At 43.9% G+C, this 27342-nt stretch overlaps 1 protein-coding gene across 16 annotated transcripts in view; it reads left to right on the top strand.

Annotated features, from left to right (window-relative positions):
* Positions 1-27342, top strand: part of cyst (rho guanine nucleotide exchange factor 18 cysts) — a 1629610-nt gene that overhangs the window by 1500167 nt on the left and 102101 nt on the right. For 15 of the 16 annotated variants that reach the window (XM_070090333.1, XM_070090340.1, XM_070090339.1 and 12 more), the window contains 3 exons: positions 19131-19204; positions 20508-20540; positions 23865-24061. In XM_070090333.1, the coding sequence (XP_069946434.1) occupies positions 19131-19204; positions 20508-20540; positions 23865-24061 (304 nt within the window). The remainder of the gene's footprint in view (positions 1-19130; positions 19205-20507; positions 20541-23864; positions 24062-27342) is intronic. The other variant, XM_070090337.1, reaches the window with a different exon arrangement.

Genomic DNA, 27342 nt, shown 5'->3' with positions numbered 1-27342 from the left:
GTGATGCATTATTTAGAGAATAAAAGGAATATGCAGCGAAGGCCACACAAAATTTAACAAGGTGGATAACAAGAACTTTCAAAACAAAAAGGATAACTCACGTCTGAAATTATTATATGATCACAACCTTATTCAAGGCAAGAGAGACATCAGAGCTGGAAAATATGAAGATCATTTAATGCCTGCACACTCTGAATACAGTCTTTAATTTACTGGTAATTTCTGAAGAAGAAATACCTGATAAATATATATCTGGAAGAAATACCTGAAGAAGAAATATCTGATAATATATATCTGGAATGTATTTGAAGGCCAAAATCTACAGAGTGAAAGATAAAGAAGAAAATGTGAAGAAGACTTCTACAGTGTTGAGTAGTAGGAAAGTCACGGGCACAGCCAGAGAACACTGTCAGTATCCGTGGTCCACGACTCATCAACCTGTTACCAACAGCTATCAGGAATGTTGCTGGAAAAAGTGTAGGCGATGTCAAGAAGAAACGGGATCACTTAGTCAAGTGTAAGACCAACCAGGCTGTGATGGCCAGTGGATAGCTAACAGCAAGAGCCTAGCCGAGCAGATAGTCAACGAGGAAGCTAGGCCCTAGGCCGGGCTGAAATTGCTTACAATCAATCGCCCTCCCACACTCCATCCATTCATCTCTCCGGCCATTCGAAAATTCCATCCGCTGACCTCACCTCCCTCCCGTCCCTTCCCCTCCTCCCCACCTTCCCGTCCCTTCCTCCAGTGATCACAAAACGGTAGAGGTACACGAGATATTGATAGTTATCAGTCTCCCTCTGCTGTATAACACACACATCAACCCGATATTGCTCTCTTGAGTATTGTGCAACCCTTCAGTATTGCCTCCACCTGTAAGAATATATCTGGCAGTCACGTTGCAGTCTTGCCAGTACTCCAGGGTTGTAACATTGTCTGATACTCACGTTGCTAAGCTTTATTAAGAAACAATGGAACAAACTTTGAGAAACTGATCTGAGCACAGTAACTGCCTGTCGCTGCCAGGAGAGGCTAGATATAGAAGCATACGGAGCCTGTATGAAACATTCCACGGAGACATCAACACAAGATCAAACACATTAAGAGAATGCATAACGATTTATAGAAGAGAAAGTTTGTAGGTTACAAAGAAATCGTACTCATAGAAATAATGGAGAGAGAGAGAGAGAGAGAGAGAGAGAGAGAGAGAGAGAGAGAGAGAGAGAGAGAGAGAGAGAGAGAGTGGGAGGGAGGGAGGGGAAACTGAAATACTCATATCAGATACAAGAAGTTTAAAACGAACATAATAGAAGACAGAAAAAATACAGATAGTAACAAAGTGTTCCAGTGGGCAGAGGGAAAATAATGTGATATTCAGTAGTGAAAAGTTCGAACTGCATAGATATGGAAGAGGGAAGATGTTAAACCAAGTACTGGATGCAAAACTCTGTCAGAAGGAAAGGAAATTATAAAACAATAAGGAAAAAATCATGTTTTGAGGACAAAATCAGGCAATAGTATCAAAGACCAGGAAAATGGTATCTTGGATTATGAGAACTTTTAAAACCAGTTAAGTCACGTCAGGGGTAATATTTTTAAAATAATTTTTGCTCTTACGTTTAGAACATTTATTGTTCTGTGCTCACAGCTCTTTTCAAGACAGGACAGATACTAGAACTGAAAAATATACATAAGTTGTTTACTAGCGAGTAATCAGTAAGATGTGTTATCTGCTGGTAACGCCGCGGAGAACATCGACTACACTCTCTCCAACTGAGAACACAGAGAGTACTGTTATTATGAAAAAAAATTTGATCATGTCGCCACTCTGCACACCTATTTATTACCTATAGTCTGCTTGAAGGGAGTTCCGGGGGTCAATATCCCCGCGGCCCGGTCCATGACCAGGCTTGACGATGGATCAGGGCTTCATCAACCAGGCTGTTACTGCTGGCCATACGCAGTCCAACCTTACGAACCGCAGCCCAGCTTGTCAGGCACTGACTTAAGGTATCTATCCAGTTCCCTCTTGAAGACAGATAAGGTTCTATCGGTAATTTTCCCTATGTATGATGGGAGGCTATTGAGCAGTTTTGGGTCCCCTAACACTTTTCTCTCAGTGTACTCATGGCACTCTTGCTTTTCATTGGGGATGTTGCACTGTTAGTTGAGTCGTTCACTTTCATAGGAATTAATTTCTGTGTGCAGATTTGGGACCAATCTCTCAAGGATTTTCCATGCGTAAATTATGATGCATCTTTCTCGTCTGCGATCCAGGGAGCACTGGTCAAGGAACCTCAAACATTAACAGTAATTAAGGTGCTTTACTGAACTTGTACGTACAGTGAAGGTCCTTTGTATATTTTTCAAATCTTCAGTTTTGCCTTCTTTTAAAGGGGCTGTTGGTGTACAGCAATATTAAACCTTATATAGAATATGTGTATGGCATCCCTTGTTATGAAGGTTCCCATTATCCACCCTGTCACTTTCCTCGCGGTTGTGATACTAACACCGCCGTAGTGGTCTTTGAACTGGAGTGAGAGTTACTACAGGAAATGTAAAGGCAGTGACACGACTGCTGCTGGAGAACATTCTCTCAACAACCATTGTTCACAAGTTTTCTGCCTTATACCTACACATAGAAAACTGTCCCGAACAAAGATGTTTTGAAGAGTGAGTTGGATAATTACTTGCTACAAGTGCTTTATCAATCAGGTTGTAGTGGCTACGTAGGTCTGCGGACCGCTGGCAACAACAGCCACATTGACCAAACAGGCAAAAATCTGGCCTTAGGATCATTTTTCACCAGACGAGCCTGGTCCATGGCCGGGCTCCAGAAGTAGAAAAGCTCTCGAAACTCATCAGAGGTATAAGGTTGATCTTCGAAGTGCAATAACTCTGGAGACGGTCACAGACACGTCAACGTACTCTCTGATTGTATCATTATAACACATTTTAATAGCAGGTGGTGTGACAGGGCTCAAGAATCCGGTCAGTGAATCTTAAGAGGCAGAACCAGAAGGCAAGGTTCGACCCCCCGCAAACACAAACCAGTCGGTACACATACCAAAAAAAAAAAATTACATAATGAACTGATTGATAAAAAAATTCGTATGGAAATTGATAAATTAAATAATTTCGTGGCTGAAATTCACCAGTATGTCACATTTATGGATCTTTTTCCAGAAAAAATAAAAAATTGTGCGCTGTGGTTTTTGTTACAGCAAGTTAATTAAAAATATTACCATTGGTAGAGTGTTCCATCCAGTGTTAATAGTGACGGATGATGTTATATTAACCTGGTTATGTAGGAAGTGAACCTGGTCATGTAGGAAGTGAACCTGGTCATGTAGGAAGTGAACCTGGTTATGTAGGAAGTGAACCTGGTCATGTAGGAAGTGAACCTGGTCATGTAGGAAGTGAACCTGGTTATGTAGGAAGTGAACCTGGTCATGTAGGAAGTGAACCTGGTCATGTAGGAAGTGAACCTGGTTATGTAGGAAGTGAACCTGGTCATGTAGGAAGTGAACCTGGTCATGTAGGAAGTGAACCTGGTCATGTAGGAAGTGAACCTGGTCATGTAGGAAGTGAACCTGGTCATGTAGGAAGTGAACCTACATGTACAAAGTCATGTACCTGGTCATGTACAAAGGAGGATGACAAAGTTGATCCCATGTATCAGAAACCTTCCCTATGAGGATAGACTAAGGGCCCTGAATCTGCACTCTCTAGAAAGACGTAGAATTAGGGGGGATATGATTGAGGTGTATAAATGGAAGACAGGAATAAATAAAGGGGATGTAAATAGTGTGCTGAAAATATCTAGCCTAGACAGGACTCGCAGCAATGGTTTTAAGTTGGAAAAATTCAGATTCAGGAAGGATGTAGGAAAGTACTGGTTTGGTAATAGAGTTGTGGATGAGTGGAACAAACTCCCAAATACCGTTATAGAGGCCAGAACGTTGTGTAGCTTTAAAAATAGGTTGGATAAATACATGAGTAGATGTGGGTGGGTGTGAGTTAGACCTGATAGCTTGTGCTACCAGGTCGGTTGCCGTGTTCCTCCCTTAAGTCAATGTGACCTGACCTGACTAGGTTGGGTGCATTGGCTTAAGCCGGTAGGAGACTTGGACCTGCCTTGCATGGGCCAGTAGGCCTTCTGCAGTGTTCCTTCGTTCTTATGTTCTTATGTTCTTATGTAGGAAGTGAACCTGGTCATGTAGAAAGTGAACCCGGTCATGTAGGAAGTGAACCTGGTCATGTAGGAAGTGAACCTGGTCATGTAGGAAGTGAACCTGGTCATGTAGGAAGTGAACCTGGTCATGTAGGAAGTGAACCTGGTTATGTAGGAAGTGAACCTGGTCATGTAGGAAGTGAACCTGGTCATGTAGGAAGTGAACCTGGTCATGTAGGAAGTGAACCTGGTCATGTAGGAAGTGAACCTGGTCATGTAGGAAGTGAACCTGGTCATGTAGGAAGTGAACCTGGTCATGTAGGAAGTGAACCTGGTCATGTAGGAAGTGAACCCGGTCATGTAGGAAGTGAACCTGGTCATGTAGGAAGTGAACCTGGTCATGTAGGAAGTGAACCTGGTCATGTAGGAAGTGAACCTGGTCATGTAGGAAGTGAACCCGGTCATGTAGGAAGTGAACCCGGTCATGTAGGAAGTGAACCCGGTCATGTAGGAAGTGAACCTGGTCATGTAGGAAGTGAACCTGGTCATGTAGGAAGTGAACCTGGTCATGTAGGAAGTGAACCTGGTCATGTAGGAAGTGAACCTGGTCATGTAGGAAGTGAACCTGGTCATGTAGGAAGTGAACCCGGTCATGTAGGAAGTGAACCTGGTCATGTAGGAAGTGAACCTGGTCATGTAGGAAGTGAACCCGGTCATGTAGGAAGTGAACCTGGTCATGTAGGAAGTGAACCTGGTCATGTAGGAAGTGAACCTGGTCATGTAGGAAGTGAACCTGGTCATGTAGGAAGTGAACCTGGTCATGTAGGAAGTGAACCTGGTCATGTAGGAAGTGAACCTGGTCATGTAGGAAGTGAACCTGGTCATGTAGGAAGTGAACCCGGTCATGTAGGAAGTGAACCCGGTCATGTAGGAAGTGAACCTGGTCATGTAGGAAGTGAACCTGGTCATGTAGGAAGTGAACCCGGTCATGTAGGAAGTGAACCTGGTCATGTAGGAAGTGAACCTGGTCATGTAGGAAGTGAACCTGGTCATGTAGGAAGTGAACCTGGTCATGTAGGAAGTGAACCCGGTCATGTAGGAAGTGAACCCGGTCATGTAGGAAGTGAACCCGGTCATGTAGGAAGTGAACCTGGTCATGTAGGAAGTGAACCTGGTCATGTAGGAAGTGAACCCGGTCATGTAGGAAGTGAACCCGGTCATGTAGGAAGTGAACCTGGTCATGTAGGAAGTGAACCTGGTCATGTAGGAAGTGAACCTGGTCATGTAGGAAGTGAACCCGGTCATGTAGGAAGTGAACCTGGTCATGTAGGAAGTGAACCTGGTCATGTAGGAAGTGAACCTGGTCATGTAGGAAGTGAACCCGGTCATGTAGGAAGTGAACCCGGTCATGTAGGAAGTGAACCTGGTCATGTAGGAAGTGAACCTGGTCATGTAGGAAGTGAACCCGGTCATGTAGGAAGTGAACCCAGTCATGTAGGAAGTGAGCCTGGTCATGTAGGAAGTGAACCTGGTCATGTAGGAAGTGAACCTGGTCATGTAGGAAGTGAACCCGGTCATGTAGGAAGTGAACCTGGTCATGTAGGAAGTGAACCTGGTCATGTAGGAAGTGAACCCTACACCACCACCCACCCTTCACCCACCACCCACCCTGCACCACCACCCACCCTACACCCACCACCCACCCTACACCCACCCTACACCACCACCCACATACTGCAAACTTGGTTCGTATAAATACATCTTGCATATTACTGGCACCAGCAAGAGAAAGGTAAAGTGGAAATCAGTTTTCTTCCGTGGCATACAGTGTAGTAGGATACAGACAGGATGTCAGCACAGCATATCTGTGGGACATGTAAAAAAATCCTTGGAAGGAAATCCAGAATCACATGCAACCTATGCTCCTCCAAACACCATATCTCTTGTACTAGACTAAATACAGCCTCAAAAAATGACCTCGAACTAGCAAGGTGCTTCTGGTTGTGCAATAAAGATGTAGAACTTTGGGCAGGTATCAGAAAGGTACTAAGGAGAGTAATAAATGATAAAAATAATCAAGAAAACAAGGATGACCTCTTGGATAGTCTACCAAAAATATATAAAACATGGGAGAAAGAGATAGTGTATCAAAAAATGCAGAATGTCCATACCACAACAGATGACTCGAAACTACCTAGTCACCCACATGGTGCTAAGCCAGACCCATCCCCCAGTCATAGCACTAATTCCCACAGTGCTGGTGCTGGCCCAGGCTCCCCCAGGCATAGCACCAATACCCTCAGTGCTGGTGCTGGCCCAGACCCAGCCCCACCCCCCAGCCCCAGTGCTGACCCAGACCCAGCCCCCAGCCTTACTGCCAGCCCAGACTCTCCTAGGGACACTACCCAAACCACCACAAAAACAGTAAATATACAACCATCATTGCACAAGACCTTGGCCCACAGTACAGATGTTGGAGAGTAGTCTCCTCCTTTCTCTACTGTGGAAAGTAGATGGAATCCAGGACGGGGTGGCCCTGGCTTGGATACTGAGGATTATAGTGCAGTCCCAGAACCTGCAGAAATTGACAACACACCTCCCAACAATTCTCAACCAAAGGTGAATTTGTGCAAATATTATGCTTGGGGCATCTGTAAGCATGGAATAACAGGGGAAAAAAATGGGACATGCAACTTTGACCATCCCAAAAAATGTAGCGACCTCCTGTCTAAAGGAGTGTGTCGTTCTTCTTCCTGTACTTTCTTTCACCCAAAACTGTGCCACTCCTCGGTCCTCCAGAAGCAGTGTTACAACATCGAATGCCCTGCATACCATCTAAAAGGGACCAGGAGGCACAGACCCCACAAGACAAACAATAGTAGCTACGACAACCCAACTCCAGGTGATTTTTTAGTGGCAGGAAACGAAAAAAGAAAATGGAAGGAAATAAAAATAGTCCACCACCTTGGAGCCTTGTTGGACTGGAGGCGCAGCCAGTGGCCACCCATGGCCCTCCAGAATTATTACAACTACTGATGCCAATAACAAAATCCCCCCAACAAACACAGAATACAACCTCGTTCATATTTGCTAATATACAGGGCCTTAAGCCATCCACCAACAACAAAATACCTTTTATCAGTGGACTTCTAGTGGAGTCTAATGCAATGTTTGCAGCCTTCACAGAGACTCACACAAAAGATCACTTTGACAGTGAAATATGGATAAGTGGTTACAACCTTTTTAGATGCGACAGAAAAAACAGGCAACAAGGGGGGGTTGGCCTGTATGTCAAAGAGTCCCTTATCTGCACGGAGTTGCTGAACACCACAAATGAGGTAGTTGAAGTTCTATCAATAAAGATCGAGAACCAAAACCTAGTCATTGTGGTTGTATACAAGCCACCAGATGCAACCTCCCAACAGTTCAAGGAACAGCTACTGAAAATCGATTACTGTTTGGAAAACCTTCCAGCTCCATCCCCAAACATCTTACTGCTTGGTGATTTCAACCTAAGGCATACAAAATGGAAGAATGTAGCAAATAATGTTATAGCTGAAACAATCCCCGGAGGTAGCGCAGATGAAAGGTCACACACACATGAGCTACTAAGTCTCTGCGAAAAACACACCTTAAGCCAGCAGATAGTGGAGCCAACAAGACTAGAAAACACACTTGACCTTATCTTCACAAATAATGAGGACCTGATAAGAGACATAAGAATATCAAAAACAACTAATTCCGATCACAATCTAATCGAAGTCCAGACATACATGCATAGGGGTCCTGAACAACAGAATGCATGTACCTGTGAAGGTGTCTTCACAAAATACAATTTCAACAACAAGAACATCAACTGGGACCAGGTAAACCATGTCCTAAATGAAACATGTTGGGAAGATGTCTTAAATGACATGGACCCAAACCAGTGCCTTGAAAGGATCAACTTCCTGGTAGCCGAAGCATGTTCTAGGCATAGTCCCCTAAGAAAGAAGAGCAGGAGTAAACTGGAGAGAAAAAGACGCTCCCTCTACAGAAGACGACGAAGAGTCACTGAGCTCCTCAGGAGTGCTAGAATATCTGATACACGAAGGGAGGCGCTAACCAGGGAAGTGGAAACTATCGAACTTAAGCTAAATGACTCTTACAGGAACCAGGAGAGGCAGGAGGAGCTTAAAGCTATTAGTGAAATTGAAAGAAATTCAAAATATTTCTTTTTATATGCCAAAAACAAGGCAAATACCACATCTAGTATCGGGCCCTTACTCAGACAGGATGGGACTTACACAGACGACAACAAGGAAATGAGTGAAATACTGAAATCCCAGTACGACTCTGTGTTTAGTGAACCACTAATCGGTCTGAGGATCGACGAACCAAATGATTTCTTCATGAATGAGCCTCAAAACTCCATAAATGTATGCCAGATTTCCGACATTACCCTAACTCCGATAGATTTCGAAAAAGCCATTGACAACATGCCTATGCACTCAGCCCCGGGCCCAGACTCGTGGAACTCTGTTTTCATTAAGAACTGCAAGAAACCCCTCTCGCGTGCCCTAAGTACACTATGGAGGAGGAGCTTGGACATGGGTGAAATTCCACAGTCACTTAAAACAACGGATATAGCCCCACTCCATAAAGGTGGCAGCAAAGCATTAGCTAAGAACTATAGACCAATAGCTCTGACATCCCACATCATAAAAATCTTTGAAAGAGTGCTAAGAAGCAGGATTGCAAATCACCTGGATTCCCAAAATCTGCACAATCCAGGGCAACATGGGTTCAGGGCAGGTCGCTCCTGCCTCTCACAACTACTGGATCACTATGACATGGCCTTGGATGCACTGGAAGAAAATCAGAATGCAGATGTAATATACACAGACTTTGCAAAAGCATTTGACAAATGCGATCATGGCGTAATAGCCCATAAAATACGTGCTAAAGGAATAACTGGGGAAGTGGGGAGATGGATCTTCAACTTCCTAACAAATCGAACACAAAGAGTAGTGGTCAACAGAGTTAAATCGGAGGCTGCCATAGTGAAGAGCTCTGTTCCACAAGGCACAGTACTCGCCCCCATCTTATTCCTTATCCTCATATCAGACATAAACAGAGATATACACCACAGCACCGTATCATCCTTTGCGGATGATACTAGGATCTGCATGAGGCTGTCATCTGCTGAGGACGCGGTTAACCTCCAAGAAGATATAAACAAAGTTTTCCAGTGGGCAACGGTAAACAATATGATGTTCAATGAGGACAAATTCCAACTACTCCGTTATGGAAAACTGGAGGAGATAATAACTAGAACAGAGTATACTACTGACTCCGGCCATACAATAGAGCGGAAAAATAATGTAAGGGACCTGGGAGTAGTAATGTCTGAGGATCTCACTTTCAAGGATCACAACAGTGCCACGATCGCACGTGCAAAGAAAATGATAGGATGGATAATGAGAACTTTGAAAACGAGAGATGCCAAGCCCATGATGATCCTTTTCAAATCACTTGTTCTCTCTAGGCTGGAATACTGCTGTACATTAACATCTCCATACAAAGCAGGTGAAATCGCAGATCTAGAGAGTGTACAGAGATCCTTTACTGCACGTATAAGTTCTGTCAAGCACCTTAACTACTGGGAACGCTTGGAAGCACTTGACTTGTACTCGTTGGAACGCAGGAGGGAGAGATATATCATAATCTACATTTGGAAAATCTTGGAAGGAATGGTCCCAAATCTGCACACAGAAATCACTCCCTACGAAAGTAAAAGACTGGGCAGGCGATGCAAAATGCCGCCAATAAAAAGTAGGGGCGCCATTGGTACACTAAGAGAAAACACCATAAGTGTCCGGGGCCCAAAACTGTTCAACAGCCTCCCATCAAGCATTAGGGGAATTGCCAATAAACCCCTGGCTGCCTTCAAGAGAGAGCTGGACAGATACTTAAAGTCGGTGCCGGATCAGCCGGGCTGTGGCTCGTACGTCGGACTGCGTGCGGCCAGCAGTAACAGCCTAGTTGATCAGGCCCTGATCCATCGGGAGGCCTGGTCATGGACCGGGCCGCGGGGGCGTTGATCCCCGGAATAACCTCCAGGTAACCTCCAGGTATGTAGGAAGTGAACCTGGTCATGTAGGAAGTGAACCCGGTCATGTAGGAAGTGAACCCGGTCATGTAGGAAGTGAACCCGGTCATGTAGGAAGTGAACCTGGTCATGTAGGAAGTGAACCTGGTCATGTAGGAAGTGAACCTGGTCATGTAGGAAGTGAACCCGGTCATGTAGGAAGTGAACCCGGTCATGTAGGAAGTGAACCCGGTCATGCAGGAAGTGAACCTGGTCATGTAGGAAGTGAACCCGGTCATGTAGGAAGTGAACCCGGTCATGTAGGAAGTGAACCCGGTCATGTAGGAAGTGAACCTGGTCTTGTAGGAAGTGAACCTGGTCATGTAGGAAGTGAAACCGGTCATGCAGGAAGAGAACCCAGTCATGTAGGAAGTGAACCCGGTCATGTAGGAAGTGAACCCAGTCATGTAGGAAGTGAACCCGGTCATGCAGGAAGTGAACCCGGTCACACGGAAAGTGAACCCTGTCACATAGGTAATTATACAGTCCTATCAGAGGACTATCAGAGACTTGGTATAATTTTTTGAGGCCGTCATTGAGTTATACCATCCTCGCTCGGGGCTCTTGTTCAGCCTTTGTTAATTCAGTGTCTAACTTATGTCCGGTGTCTAACTTATGTCAGTTTCAACGTTAATTCAGAAGCAGCACTAGGACTGTGTTCCATCGTCAGATGGAAGACTTAAACAACGAAAAGGCACAACACTGTGACGAACAAAACACAACCAGCACATAGGAGAGAGAGAGAGGTCCTACTTAGACCATTCACAAGTCACACTGACAGAAGAGAATGAGTGAACTAGTATATATAGGCGAGGAGGGACAGGGATGGTGAGACAGAGGAAGAAACATAAGTAGTTGTAGTGGTAATGCTGGTAGTGGAAGTGCTGCTAGCTGCTGCTGCTAGCTGCTGCTGCTAGCTGCTGCTGCTGCTAGCTGCTGCTGCTGCTGCTGCTGCTGCTGCTGCTGCTGCTGCTGCTAGCTGCTGCTGCTGTTGCTGCTGCCTGCTGCTACTGCTGCTGCTGCTGCTGCTGCTGTCTGCTGCTGCTGCCTGCTGCCTGCTGCTAGTGCTGCTGCTGCTGCTGCCTGCTGCTGCTGCTGCCTGCTGCTGCTGCTGCTGCTGCTGCTGCTGGTGCTGCTGCCTGCTGCTAGCTGCTGCTGCTGCTGCTGCTGCTGCTAGCTGCTGCTGCTGCTAGCTGCTGCTGCTAGCTGCTGCTTCTGCTAGCTGCTGCTGCGCTGCTAGCTGCTGCTGCTGCTAGCTGCTGCTGCTGCTGCTGCTGCTGCTGCTGCTGCTGCTGCTGCTGCTGCTGCTAGCTGCTGCTGCTTGCTGCTAGCTGCTGCTGCTGCTGCTGCTGCTAGCTGCTGCTGCTGCTGCTGCTAGCTGCTGCTAGCTCCTGCTGCTGCTGCTGCTGCTGCTGCTGCTGCTACCTGCTACTGCTGCTGCTGCTGTTGCTAGCTGCTGCTGCTACTGCTACTGCTGCTGCTGCTAGCTGCTGCTGCTGCTGCTAGCTGCTGCTGCTAGCTGCTGCTGCTGCTAGCTGCTGCTGCTGCTAGCTGCTGCTAGCTGCTGCTGCTAGCTGCTGCTGCTGCTAGCTGCTGCTGCTGCTGCTGCTAGCTGCTGCTGCTGCTGCTGCTAGCTGCTGCTGCTGCTGCTAGCTGCTGCTGCTGCTAGTTGCTGCTGCTATCCTGCTGCTGCTGCTGCTGCTGCTGCTGCTGCTGCTGCTAGCTGCTGCTGCTGCTGCTGCTGCTGCTGCTGCTGCTGCTGCTGCTGCTAGCTGCTGCTGCTGCTGCTGCTAGCTGCTGCTGCTGCTGCTGCTAGCTGCTGCTGCTGCTGCTGCTGCTGCTGCTGCTGCTGCTAGCTGCTGCTGCTTGCTGCTAGCTGCTGCTGCTGCTAGCTGCTGCTGCTGCTGCTGCTGCTGCTAGCTGCTGCTGCTTGCTGCTAGCTGCTGCTGCTGCTAGCTGCTGCTGCTTGCTGCTAGCTGCTGCTGCTGCTGCTGCTGTTGCTGCTAGCTGCTGCTGCTGCTGTTGCTGCTAGCTGCTGCTGCTGCTGCTGCTGCTAGCTGCTGTTGCTGCTGCTGCTGCTGCTGCTGCTGCTGCTGCTGCTGCTGCTGCTGCTGCTAGCTGCTGCTGCTAGCTCCTGCTGCTGCTAGCTGCTGCTGCTAGCTGCTGCTGCTAGCTGTTGCTGCTAGTTGCTGCTATCTGCTGCTGCTGCTGCTAGCTGCTGCTGCTGCTAGTTGCTGCTATTCTGCTGCTGCTGCTGCTGGTGCTAGCTGCTGCTGCTAGCTGCTGCTGCTGCTGCTGCTGCTAGCTGCTGCTGCTGCTGCTGCTGCTGCTGCTGCTGCTGCTGTTGCTGCTGCTAGCTGCTGCTGCTAGCTACTGCTGCTGCTGCTGCTGCTAGCTGCTGCTGCTAGCTGCTGCTGCTGCTAGCTGCTGCTGCTGCTGCTAGCTGCTGCTGCTGCTAGCTGCTGCTGCTGCTGCTTGCTGCTGCTAGCTGCTGCTGCTAGCTGCTAGCTGCTGCTGCTAGCTGCTGCTGCTGCTAGCTGCTGCTGCTGCTGCTAGCTGCTGCTGCTGCTGCTGCTGCTGCTGCTGCTAGCTGCTGCTGCTGCTGCTGCTGCTGCTGCTAGCTGCTGCTGCTAGCTTCTGCTAGCTGCTGCTGCTAGCTGCTAGCTGCTGCTGCTAGCTGCTGCTGATGCTAGCTGCTGCTGCTGCTGCTGCTGCTAGCTGCTGCTGCTAGCTGCTGCTGCTGCTGCTGCTGCTGCTAGCTGCTGCTGCTGCTAGCTACTGCTGCTGCTGCTGCTAGCTACTGCTGCTAGCTGCTGCTGCTGCTAGCTGCTGCTGCTGCTTCTAGCTGCTGCTGCTATCTGCTGCTGCTGCTAGCTGCTGCTGCTGCTGCTGCTGCTGCTGCTGCTGCTGCTGCTGCTGCTGCTGCTGCTAGCTGCTGCTGCTGGATTTTTTTCCCTCACTTCTTATGTTCTTATAAAGACTTTAGGTAGCAAAGCCTTCTCTGGGGTTACTTCCCTTCTTTGTCTTTTAATGCTACTTGGACCAGCTTGAGAGTCACTGGACCCCTGCCTCACAACAAATCTGTCCATAGAGGTCTGTTAATGGCATCTCTCTAAGATTTCCCTGAAGTGGGACAGGGTTTTGTCACTGAACATGTTGCTGATATGGCTTGGTGTTTCTCTACAAAAGCTTGCACCCTAGTCCACATTGCACACACCTCTTTAATCGGTCATTTACTGCTACAGTACATTCATCACTAACCTTACAATATTTGTAGTCTTAATGTAGGGCAAGAGGTGAGTAGTATCTATTTGTAGGAAGTCAGTGTAGATAGCAGTAAATGTTGGTACAGTACACGTATGTAGCCCCCTTCCTGGGATACACTACACAGCTATATTACAATACACAGCCATATTATTATACTACACAGCCATATTATTACCATGTTCACTGAGTTTAATCATTTCTAAAAACTACCTTTAGATGCCATCATAAACAAAGGGAGAAGTAATGAATAATTCATGCCAAGAATTGTAAACAAATGCATAAGGGCGGTTACTTCACCAGTCGCCAGATTCACAGTTTTCTCTAACGCTGCATCAGAGAAAACGTAATGTTTACTCTCCATCCCACTCTCCACTCGATAACATATAAACATTGCATGTTTATATGCTACATGATTTGTAACGTGTTTCTTATATAATTTTGAAGAAAATATCATAGCTGGATTAATAAATTCTATATTAATGTAAAATAAGACATTAATGTGGCAAAGAGTGATTATTAAATATACAGTGGACCCCCGGTTAACGATATTTTTTCACTCCAGAAGTATGTTCAGGTGCCAGTACTGACCGAATTTGTTAACATAAGGAATATTGTGAAGTAGATTAGTCCATTTCAGACCCCCAAACATACACGTACAAACGCACTTACATAAATACACTTACATAATTGGTCGCATTCGGAGGTAATCGTTATGCGGGGGTCCACTGTACATTGCATGTTTATATGCTACATAACATGTTTCTTACATAATTTTGAAGAAGATACAATAGATGGATTAATGAAAATGTCTATTTTTTTTTTTTCAACAAGTCGGCCGTCTCCCACCGAGGCAGGGTGACCCAAAAAAAAAAGAAAGAAAATCCCCAAAAAGAAAATACTTTCATCATCATTCAACACTTTCACCACACTCACACATTATCACTGCTTTTGCAGAGGTGCTCAGAATACAACAGTTTAGAAGCATATACGTATAGAGATACACAACATATCCCTCCAAACTGCCAATATCCCAAACCCCTCCTTTAAAGTGCAGGCATTGTACCGGTTATTTTCATATAGTCGGACTTGAGTCCTGGAAAAAAATGTCTATATTAACGTAAAATAAGACATTAAATGTACATCGCATATAAACATTGCATGTTTTCAAATACTATGTAATGTGTTTCTATGGGCCCATGGTTGCTTATTTTGCAGTTGTACTCGATTAATAACCACAAAAAACAATGGATTATAGCAAAATGTTTGGATGAATGAGCAGAAGCTTCCTCACTCACCCAGAGACAATAACCGAATTAACGGCCGATAACCGGGCACCGAAAAACCGGCCGATAACTGAACCGGCCGATAACTGGGGGGGTCCACTGTATCTAAATACGTACACTTATTTCCTCAATATTCCCTCTAATCTGATGTCCAATCTTTTGTTTTCTAGACTGTCACTTTCTTTGAACTTAACAACACTATAAATGTAACCTCTGCAAAAAAATAAAATTTCGTTGTTTGTTTTTTGTTCCCTGTGTTCACTTCCAACTACAGTAGGGCCCCACTTATACGGCAGGTTAGGTTCCAGACTACTGCTGGAGAGCAGACATTGCCGGAAAGCAGAACTCCATTTTTCCACTTATAAATGCATATAAATGCCAGATAGCAAGTTTACACTAACATATATTAAGTTAGCAATAGAATTTGGCATTAAAACAATAAAGTAAAATACACCCACAGTACACTCATTATTTACCTCAAAATATTCCTAGTCTTCATGTAGTGCCAAAGGTGAGCAGTATTTACTCTAGTTAGATGTGGTAGCCCTTCTGGCCACCCCGCCCATATATAATATACTACGACGATGCGTAAGGCTCCACAGAGTGATAAAATGCAAGAGAATCGAAGACTAACCCAAAAGGATTCTTTCAGGTATACAGAAGTAAGATCAGGGACAAGATAGGCCCACTCAAAAGTTCCTCGGGTCAGCTCACTGACAGTGATAAGGAAATGTGTAGAATTTTTAACACATACTTCCTCTCAGTTTTTACACAGGAGGATACCAGCGATATTCCAGTAATGATAAATTATGTAGAACAGGACGATAATAAACTGTGCACTATTAGGGTCACAAGTGACATGGTCCTTAGGCAAATAGATAAATTAAAACCTAACAAATCCCCAGGCCCTGATGAACTGTATGCAAGGGTTCTAAAGGAATGTAAAGAGGAGCTTAGCACACCTTTGGCTAATCTTTTCAACATATCACTACAAACTGGCATGGTGCCAGGTATTTGAGGAGGTAGATCATGGTAATGAATATGATATTGTGTATATGGACTTCAGTAAGGCTTTTGACAGGGTCCCACATCAGAGACTATTGAGGAAAATTAAAGCACATGGAATAGGAGGAGAAATTTTTTCCTGGATAGAGGCATGGTTGACAAATAGGCAGCAGAGAGTTTGCATAAATGGGGAGAAATCAGAGTGGGGAAGTGTCACGAGCGGTGTTCCACAGGGGTCAGTGTTGGGCCCCCTGCTGTTCACAATCTACATAAACGACATAGATGAGGGCATAAAGAGCGACATCGGCAAGTTTGCCGATGACACCAAAATAGGCCGTCGAATTCATTCTGACGAGGACATTCGAGCACTCCAGGAAGATTTGAATAGACTGATGCAGTGGTCGGAGAAGTGGCAGATGCAGTTTAATATAGACAAATGCAAAGTTCTAAATGTTGGACAGGACAATAACCATGCCACGTATAAACTAAATAATGTAGATCTTAATATTACGGATTGCGAAAAAGATTTAGGAGTTCTGGTTAGCAGTAATCTGAAACCAAGACAACAGTGCATAAGTGTTCGCAATAAAGCTAATAGAATCCTTGGCTTCATATCAAGAAGCATAAATAATAGGAGTCCTCAGGTTGTTCTTCAACTCTATACATCCTTGGTTAGGCCTCATTTAGATTATGCTGCACAGTTTTGGTCACCTTATTACAGAATGGATATAAATTCTCTGGAAAATGTACAAAGGAGGATGACAAAGTTGATCCCATGTATCAGAAACCTTCCCTATGAGGATAGACTAAGGGCCCTGAATCTGCACTCTCTAGAAAGACGTAGAATTAGGGGGGATATGATTGAGGTGTATAAATGGAAGACAGGAATAAATAAAGGGGATGTAAATAGTGTGCTGAAAATATCTAGCCTAGACAGGACTCGCAGCAATGGTTTTAAGTTGGAAAAATTCAGATTCAGGAAGGATATAGGAAAGTACTGGTTTGGTAATAGAGTTGTGGATGAGTGGAACAAACTCCCAAGTACCGTTATAGAGGCCAGAACGTTGTGTAGCTTTAAAAATAGGTTGAATAAATACATGAGTGGATGTGGGTGGGTGTGAGTTAGACCTGATAGCTTGTGCTACCAGGTCGGTTGCCGTGTTCCTCCCTTAAGTCAATGTGACCTGACCTGACTAGGTTGGGTGCATTGGCTTAAGCCGGTAGGAGACTTGGACCTGCCTCGCATGGGCCAGTAGGCCTTTTCTGCGGTGCCTGTCGTCACCTATATGTACTGGCTCACTCATTCTCGTGTGTCAGTGTGACCTGTGAATGGTGTAAGTAGAACCAAAACGTCATCATAAGCTTTTCTGTGTGTGTGTGTGTGTGTGTGTGTGTGTGTGTGTGTGTGTGTGTGTGTGTGTGTATGTGCGTGTGCGCGTGCGCGCGCGCGTGCGTGCGTGCTTGTGTGTGCGCGCGCGCGCGTTTTGTTTGTGTATGGAAGACTTTCAAATCTGAACGTTATGACTACTTGTAAGTTCGTTTATTCTTTCAAGAAGGTGAGGGTGGGCAGTATTACCGTTTTTTTTTTTTATGCCCATAGCTGTTTTATTTATGATTTTTTTGAAAGGTTTAATTGAGAGTGGCGAATATGTTTAACCCCATTCACAAATTGTTCCCCATTCTTTACGCTTAAGCTTTGTTTTCTGTTTCTTGTGTTCCCCGAGTCTCTTGAAGTTGAAAAACAATGGTAACGGAAGGTCTGCGCTTATATCAGGGTGCAAACTGTGTTTCTCTTTATTTGGCCAGTCGTTAGTTGGAATGCTGTTATAACGCTTACTTTAACCCCAGTCGGACTCTGGATAATAACCACAATAAGTTTGGCTATAATCATGCCCTTTATATTATTAGAAATGATCAACTGTGTTAGTGGGGAAGTGTCACGAGCGGTGTTCCACAGGGGTCAGTGTTGGGCCCCCTGCTGTTCACAATCTACATAAACGACATAGATGAGGGCATAAAGAGCGACATCGGCAAGTTTGCCGATGACACCAAAATAGGCCGTCAAATTCATTCTGACGAGGACATTCGAGCACTCCAGGAAGATTTGAATAGACTGATGCAGTGGTCGGAGAAGTGGCAGATGCAGTTTAATATAGACAAATGCAAATTTCTAAATGTTGGACAGGACAATAACCATGCCACATATAAACTAAATAATGTAGATCTTAATATTACGGATTGCGAAAAAGATTTAGGAGTTCTGGTTAGCAGTAATCTGAAACCAAGACAACAGTGCATAAGTGTTCGCAATAAAGCTAATAGAATCCTTGGCTTCATATCAAGAAGCATAAATAATAGGAGTCCTCAGGTTGTTCTTCAACTCTATACATCCTTGGTTAGGCCTCATTTAGATTATGCTGCACAGTTTTGGTCACCGTATTACAGAATGGATATAAATTCTCTGGAAAATGTACAAAGGAGGATGACAAAGTTGATCCCATGTATCAGAAACCTTCCCTATGAGGATAGACTAAGGGCCCTGAATCTGCACTCTCTAGAAAGACGTAGAATTAGGGGGGATATGATTGAGGTATATAAATGGAAGACAGGAATAAATAAAGGGGATGTAAATAGTGTGCTGAAAATATCTAGCCTAGACAGGACTCGCAGCAATGGTTTTAAGTTGGAAAAATTCAGATTCAGGAAGGATATAGGAAAGTACTGGTTTGGTAATAGAGTTGTGGATGAGTGGAACAAACTCCCAAGTACAGTTATAGAGGCCAGAACGTTGTGTAGCTTTAAAAATAGGTTGGATAAATACATGAGTGGATGTGGGTGGGTGTGAGTTGGACCTGATAGCTTGAGCTACCAGGTCGGTTGCCGTGTTCCTCCCTTAAGTCAATGTGACCTGACCTGACTAGGTTGGGTGCATTGGCTTAAGCCGGTAGGAGACTTGGACCTGCCTCGCATGGGCCAGTAGGCCTTCTGCAGTGTTCCTTCGTTCTTATGTTCTTATGTTAGAAAGTTACTTTACTGACGCTGCTCTCACTCTCAAGACCAGGCAGATGTAAAGTGATATTTATGTTTTTTTGCCATTGCTAATTAGAACTGTGTATATCATTTTCACTTTTATTAATGTTTGTAGAAATACCGATAGTATGTTAGGTAAGAAGATACATGTGCAACGTTTCGAGAGCGAAACGTTGCCACAATAAAATGTCACATAATTTGCACATGTATCCTTTTACCTAACATTTTTACTTGTATTTGCAGCGTGTCAGGTGTGTGTGCACGAGAACTCCTGCAAGGACCAGATCTCAGACTGTTCCAAGCTGAAGAACCCCAAGGTAAGACATATAAGGAAAGCCTCTTCCCTTTCTCCTTTTCTTGTTCTGGCACTGCTGGAACCCTTCCAGGGAGGTGCCTTTATGCTGGTGAAGAGCTTTGGGTCAAATCTGATTGTTTCCTGTTCCCCAACCCTAGGGGATTAACCTTTCATCTTGAATTTAATAATCTGCAACTGCTTGGCCTGTTGTGTGTTTGTGTGTGTGGGGGGGAGGAGGGGAGGGATTAAAGGAGTTCTCCCCGGAGTTGCTTATGTTGTGTTGTGCGATGTACAGGACTATTTTGTACTGTACATGTACTTGACGGTGTTGTGCTGCGCATGTACAGGACAGTGTTGGGTTGTACATGTTCAGGACGGTATTGTGTTGTACATGTACAGGACGGTATTGTGTTTTACGTGTACAGGACGGTGTTGTACTGTTCGTGTACAAAACGGTGCTGTGCTGTACATACACAAGACATTACTGTGCTAAATATGTACAGAACGTTGATGTGCAGAACATTGCTGTGCTATACCTGTAGAGGACGATGCAAAAGATGTAAAAAGATAAATGCAGCTCAGTGCATTAGCGAATTATTTTATTATTTTCTAAGAGTGGCTGAAGTGAATGTGAATGTTTGTTGTGGAAAGCACGTTACGTGTTGTGACTCAACATTATCCAGAGGTTGAGTGAACTAACCACTTCATCACCTGCCTTGGTAGACAGCACACTAAAACTTTCTCACAGATTAATCCTTATATATATTCTGGAGCTGCAAAGTAAAACATATCAAACTTAAAAATTACTGTGTTAATGTGTCCTGCATAAAGAAAAAGGCACACTATTACGACTGGAACAATGCACAACCCGCACGCACGAGAAGCCAACGAGGACGCTCAGGTGCGGCTTGCACCATTTACAAAGTCGAAGTCAGATCGAAGCGTTGTTGTAAGCTTCTCTCTCTCCTGTGTGCGGGTTATTTGTGTATTGTGTCCTACATGGTATGTTGATCAGGTTGTGTATGTATGAATGTATGTCCGGTGCTTCCGTACCGCATGAAGCTAAACTACAAATAATAAAGTTTAATGCTATTGTATTCATTGCTTCAGGTTTATTTGACCTCCTTAATATGTATATTATTCTATTATTTTTTTCTGCTGATGCACACGTTTCTCCTCACCTTTGTGCAATGTGTATAACTTTGTTATGCATTGTTATGCAATAAATGTCACTGCAGTTTTTTTGTTGCTTTTTGAGTGATTACGTGTGTTAATATTGTTGTGACGGGGCTCTGGTGTCTGATTCACCTGTCTGTTTGTTCTAGCACATCCAGTTGGCTGCGGGACTCACGACGCTGGTGAGGCTGCCCTCTCTGTTGAACCCTTTCCTCCTCTGTTGAACCCTTTTCCCCTCTGTTGAACCCTTTCCCCCTCTGTTGAACCCTTTTCACTCCTGTGTTGAACCCCTCCCTTGTGTTGAACCCCTCCCCTGTGTTGAACCCCTCCCCTGTGTTGAACCCCTTCCCTGTGTTGAACCCGTCCCCCTATGCGTTGAACCTGTCCCCCTGTGTGTTGAACCCTCGTGCTGACCCTCACTGTGTTGAACCCCTTTACCCTGTGTATGTTGAACCCCTCCTTGTGTGTGTTGAACCCCTCCCCCTGTGTTGAACCCTCCCCTGTGTTGCACCACTTCAGGTAAGATCGTGTGCACTTGCAAGTCGCGTCGTGTACATTTGCAAGTCTTCTTGTTTTGCAGTTGCAAGAGCAATTCAACTCGTGTATACGTGTATCTCCTCGTGTATTCATGTGTACACATGTATACCTGTCCCGTGTACACACCCCTTTGTGTATACCTGTCGTATGCACGTGTATCCTCTAGCGTGTCTCTCCTGTACACGTGTATGCATCCTCGTGTACACGTGTATGTATCCTCGTGTACACCTGTATGTGTCCTCGTGTACACCTGTATGTGTTCTCGTGTACACCTGTATGTGTTCTCGTGTATACTGTACGTGTCTTCGTGTACACCATTATGTGTCATGCACACCTGTATGTGCCCTCTTGTACACATGTATGTGTCCTCTAGCATTAATATTCAGTATTCTTTTTGGGCATTACCAATTCTCTCTCTCTCTCTCTCTCTCTCTCTCTCTCTCTCTCTCTCTCATTTCCCTTCCCCTTTTTCTTTTTCTTCTCTCCCCCCCTATTATTTTTCTCCATTCTTCCTTCATCTATATATTAACCCCCCTCTTCGTGTTTCCCTTCTTCCACTCCCTTTTCCCTTCCCTCCCCTCTTACTGTTGCTTGGTATTTAATTTAACAACCCTTTCGTGGTTTCTACAGTTAGGGTGAGTATCCCTCTAATTTGCTCTACTTGCCTGCCAATTCCGCCCCACTCAGACTTGTGTAACATTTATTCCGGTTTCCCCTCAGAGTGAAGTTAGGGAACAGTTTGGTGTATTTTATGATTTGTGTTGTTCCTGTATATTGTGTTGTAATACTCGTATGTGCGTGTCTGCTCGAATGTGCGTCTGCACACGTATTTCGTGTCCTTAACTAGTTGTACTCGCTTAGTTGTACGTACTTGCAAGGGCCGTCATTGCAGCTTTGTGTGTGTGTGTGTGTGTGTGAGTGCAAGTGCAGTTTTGTGCACACACTTGCTCATTTGTGAGAAAGTATTATAAGGATAGAAATAAGTTATCTATTGAATTGTTTTGTACTTCATCTAGGTTGATGATTAAGACACATGTGTAACAGTTGGGTATCTTTATTGTTAAAACGTTTCGCCTACACAGTAGACTTCTTCAGTCAAATATAGTGGTAGCAGGTGTAATATGGAAATGAAGGTGATGTAATCAATTTATCAACCTTGGAGATAGTATTTGAGGTGGTCAGTCCTCAAGGACTGTTAGGTAAGACACATATGCAACAGTTAGGTATCTTTATTATGAAACGTTTCGCCTACACAGTAGGCTTCTTCAGTCAAGTACAGTCAACTTTTCTGTACTTGACTGAAGAAGCCTACTGTGTAGGCGAAACGTTTCATAATAAAGATACCTAACTGTTGCATATGTGTCTTACCTAACAACCTGTCGGTATTTTATACCTCAAGGACTAGCCACCTTAAATGCTGTTTCTCCAAGGTTTATAGACATCATCGTTTCCTTACTTACTACACCTACTGCCTTATGTTTGACTAAAGAGGCCTGCTGTGTACGCGAAACGTTTCAAGAATAAAGATACCCAACTGTTGCACGTATCGCAATAATCAACTTGTCGGTATTTTATATTATCTAGTTCATTTTGATTACCATTATTGATGTAAGAATGTGCAGACAGCTTCAGGTAAGCAGAGTGGCGTAGCACGCTAGGTTTGGGTAATGCTTGATGTAAATTATCGACAGTAGTAATGCAAGACATATGTACAGTGTTAGAATAGTTTTACTGAGGAAACGTTTCGCCACGAGTTGGCTTCTTCAAGAGTTAAGCTTACATTCGTGGCGAAACGTTTCCTTATTAAAATATCCAAGCACTGTACGTGTCTTGTTTCACAAGCTAGGTATCCTTCACCTCTCCTATCGCTGAGTACCTGTGTGATGCTGGTAATTATATCGCAGTTGTTATCAGTACTCATAGTTAATTAGCCAGATTAAAATGTTTTCTCTGGCCTGGTGGCTAAAGCTCTCGCTTCACACACGGAGGGCCCGGGTTCGATTCCCGGCGGGTGGAAACATTTCGACACGTTTCCTTACACCTGTTGTCCTGTTCACCTAGCAGCAAATAGGTACCTGGGTAAACCATACCCCCGGCCGGGATTGAACCCGCGGTCATAGAGTCTCAAAACTCCAGCCCGTCGCTAGTGGCTAACGCGACGGGCTGGAGTTTTGAGACTCTATGACTGCGGGTTCAATCCCGGCCGGGGGTATGGTTTATTTGCAATCGTGTCATTACGATTTCTTGAGTCAGGTACCTGGGTGTTAGTCGACTGGTGTGGGTCGCATCCTGGGGGACAAGATTAAGGACCCCAATGGAAATAAGTTAGTCCTCGATGACGCACTGACTTTCTTGGGTTATCCTTGGTGGCTAACCCTCCGGGGTTAAAAATCCAAAGAAATCTCATCTCTGAAACTGAAGTCTCAGAGTCGGGTCCAGCCTAGCCTGTCTTACTCTCACTCACGTTTTCTTTGTTGGTACACTTGACTAGACTAGGCTAGGTTCAGCAAACCGTTATTTAAGCTTCAGTGCTTTTTTTTTTTTAAGCTTAAAAATTAGAACTCCTATCCTCTTAGATCAAACCTGATTCCTCCAATACCCTAAGACTATAACATTAACAACTATACACAGCAAGGCACTAGGCGTGTTTCCGTACACTTGTTGTCCCTGTTCAACTAGCAGCAAGTAGGTGCCTGGTTGTTAGCCGACTGGTGTTGGTCACATCCTGGGACGTGGTACATAAGGCTGGGATTTGAAATGAACTGAGGTAGGATAACAACTCTTAGCCTGTAAAACTGATTTGTGCATAAAAACGGCATGTAACACAAGGATCCCAGTGGAAACAAGTCACTTTATCTCTTTTGTGTTATCCTAAGTAATTTACACATGTTACTAGTATAATTTTTGTATTTATATGTACCTATACCTAAATAAATTTACACTTACCCCTTCAATCCCCGACGTGGCAGGTCATCCAGAAGCCCGGCGGTACCGCTGGTCTGACCAGCACCACCAAGAGTGCCAGTCTCGGGTCATACGCGGTCACAGGCACTGGCGTGACCTCTGGAGCCTCGTCCAAGTCACAGCAAGCAGTGGTGGCCAGGTCAAGATCGTCAGCGGCACACTCCTCCTCCCCAACACGACCCACCAGCGTCGCCTCTCCAAGGTACGACAAAACCACCCACACTTGCCCTTTGTTGCTCTTAGTTTAAAATGTGGAAGCTTTAGAATAGTAAGAGAAATTATGATTATTATTATTATTAAATTATTGTTTTCATTCCTCCTGGGATTCCCACATAAACTGGAAAGTCAGGGATTAGGGACCATTTATTATTATTTTGCCCTTGTTTTCCTTCTGGCTTTGACACAAAAATGGATACTACGTATATAAGTAGGTAAGATGATAACCTCTTCGTACCATTTATTCTTCATTTTAGTAATTAAACAGCCGAGAGTGAATGGGAGGGGGGGGGGGTTATAGGAGGTCACCAGCATCTCCATTGTTTTAACTTCTCGCTGTGGATAGAGACCCCTTGATGATTGTGAAAGGTTATTTCAGCCTAAGGCTTGGAGCTACCTTTCAGTGTAATAATAATAATAATAATAATAATAATAATAATAATAATAATAATATAGACATAGGGACCTTAGGATAAGAATTGTAGGTCAGGTATTCATAAAGTTTAGGATCAGATGTCAGTCTGCCATAACTGGAATGCTACAATACGAGTTGGTCAGACATTTTGGAGTAGGAGACAAAGTGGTTACAATTCTGGGGACAACACCCCAGGTCTTTTTAAATTTCGGAAAAGGAAATCTAGTTTTCATAAGTGTGGTGTTAACGCATCATCTGCCCTCACATTCATAAACCTGAATGGAACACCATAATGTTTCGTATAGGAGATAAAAATCGTTCATCAGTTTCGAGGAAGATGTACTTAACTGGTGTATATTCGTTTAGAGGAGAGTGTATTATGGTGCGTCCACAATCAGGAACACAGGATGTCACTTTTACTCTACTTACGAAATCGTAATGACACGATTGCGGGTTCTATCCCCACCCGTGGTATGGTTTGCTTTATCACTTTTACAAAAATTTAAGCATTAAATCATCGGTGACTCGTACAATAAAGCTTTTTATTTGTAATAATAATTTTCATGTATGTTCTGTAAGTCGCAATAAGTTTTTTTTTTATTGGGACTGTTCATTTGAAGTTTTTAATATCATAGTTTGAATTATATTAATTTTAAATCACTTTAAAAGGTTTATTCAAGCTGGGTCATTTTATTTTTTTTTTGTACGAGATAAATGTACTTAATTGTTTCAAAGGTAATCACTTTAGACCTTTTTTTTAAGATAGTCATCTTAGGTCACTAAATGGATGAAAGGTATGTTGCACACGCACTCAGTGTTGCATGTCTGCATCGTTCACTGCAACAAATCTCACTATGTGAAGGTCTTACATACAAAACATACCAGTCAAGGTGTTCGTGTTTAGTTTCCAACCTGAAAGTGATAAAAGAACAGCATCTGACGGTGCCCCTCCATGTTTAACACTCTCTAACTTCCCTACACGGCAAATCTTGTACACGTTTCCTGTTTTCTTTATTAATCATACTGTTAAAATAATGCAATTTTCTTTCCCGATTTTTTTTTACATTTCGTTTGTTTCAGGTTCATGTAACAGTGTGTCACATGACTCAGCTTCATGTGTACCTACGTCCTCACTGCACTCCTCATATTGAAATATAATCATAACCTTTGTATATGCAGGATAATTATAATATATATATATATATATATATATATATATATATATATATATATATATATATATATATATATATATATATATATATATATATATATATTACTAATATAAATATAAACCTCCATTGTGTGCTTTCTAATTGAGTTGTCCCGAGTTGTATTGTTTTGTTGGTGGTGTTGCAGTGTTGTGTTTTCGTTTGGGGTAATCCCCCCCCCTCTCCCCTTTCCCCCTCCCTCTCGTGGAGATTTGTGTTGATGCCTCACTGTGTTTATTGTCTTCCTTCTTTGGATTTTGTGTCGAATATTAATTAGTTGTTCCCTAGTTTTTATTGTTTTTATATTTTCAATTTAATTTTGTTGCATCTTGCTATTATAAATAATGTTGTGGGATGTTGTTGGAGGTGGACGAAGCGAGCACAGTAGTGGATGGTGAGTGATGAATATACATACACACTTGCTTTACTTGCTGGCTACCGCACCTGTTGGCCTATTCTAAGCCCTCCCTCCCAGTTTTTGCTTCTATCCCCCTCCCCCTCTCCTCTCACATGCGCATACAGATGTACTGTACATACATACACGTACATAAAACACACAAATACATGATAGAGAAGTATGCAAAGAGCTTAGTAAAAGATTAAAAGAAGTATTTATAGAAGAAAGTGGAGAGTTACCAGGAGGCACTGTAGTCTGGCCCTAAAAAATTAGCAGCACAGTAACGGAGACTACTATGTGAGTTTGATGTAACAAAATCATTGGGACTAGATAGCATATCCATTGGTGCCGAGAGGAGGAGACGAGTCTGTGTGTGACCAAGTAGCAACGGTATACAACCAATATCCAATCAGAACAAGTGCAAGAAAATTTGAAAAAGACATGTTGTCCCCATATATTAAAAGGGGGGATAGACAAGGGGCACTGAGCTGTAGGCTATTATCTCTAATATGTAATATGTCAAAAGTACTGGAAAAATATGAAAACGATATTGGAACACTTAGAAAGGAGATATTTGTTTACAGAAAAACAGCAAAGATCTAAGGATGGAACTTTCTTACAAATTTTCTGGGGTTCTATGAGAGTCACAGAGATAAAACGAAAAATTTAGAGCTGGATGGAATTCATCTTGGTGTATAATAAAGCGTTTAATTAGTACCACATTAGAGATTAGTTCAGAAATTATAAGAACATGCATAGTTAAGAGGCAGAGTGATCCAGTATATTAGGGAGTGATTGAGTGATAAAAGATAATAGCAAAGGATAAAACACCAGAATGGGAAAGAGTAATGAGTGGGGTTCCGTAAGGATCAGTACTAGGGGCTCTATTGCTCCTAATGTACCTAAACGACCTACCAGTGGGGACTGGGTCCTAAGTGTCACTGTTTGTAGATAATATAAAACTAACGAAAGAATAAGAGCAGAAGATGATAAACTTTATGGAGAAGTCAGTAGACTACATATATGATTGGAAGTGAAGAGAGACAGGACGCGGAGTAACTTAAGCAAACAAAAAACTCCTAATATCTCCAGACATGAGCATAAACCATATAACGTCAGCAGCATATGCAAGATTAGCAAACTTTAAAGCAGCATTCAGAAACTTAAACAAAGAATCCTCCAGAACCTTATATACTGCATATATTAGGCCAGTAATTGAGCATAGAGCCCACACCTGGCAGGCA

This window comes from Cherax quadricarinatus, chromosome 31 (assembly GCF_038502225.1).
Source record: "Cherax quadricarinatus isolate ZL_2023a chromosome 31, ASM3850222v1, whole genome shotgun sequence".
In the NCBI taxonomy this organism is placed as follows: Eukaryota; Metazoa; Arthropoda; class Malacostraca; order Decapoda; family Parastacidae; genus Cherax; species Cherax quadricarinatus.
This window is presented reverse-complemented; position numbering and strand designations above follow the sequence as displayed.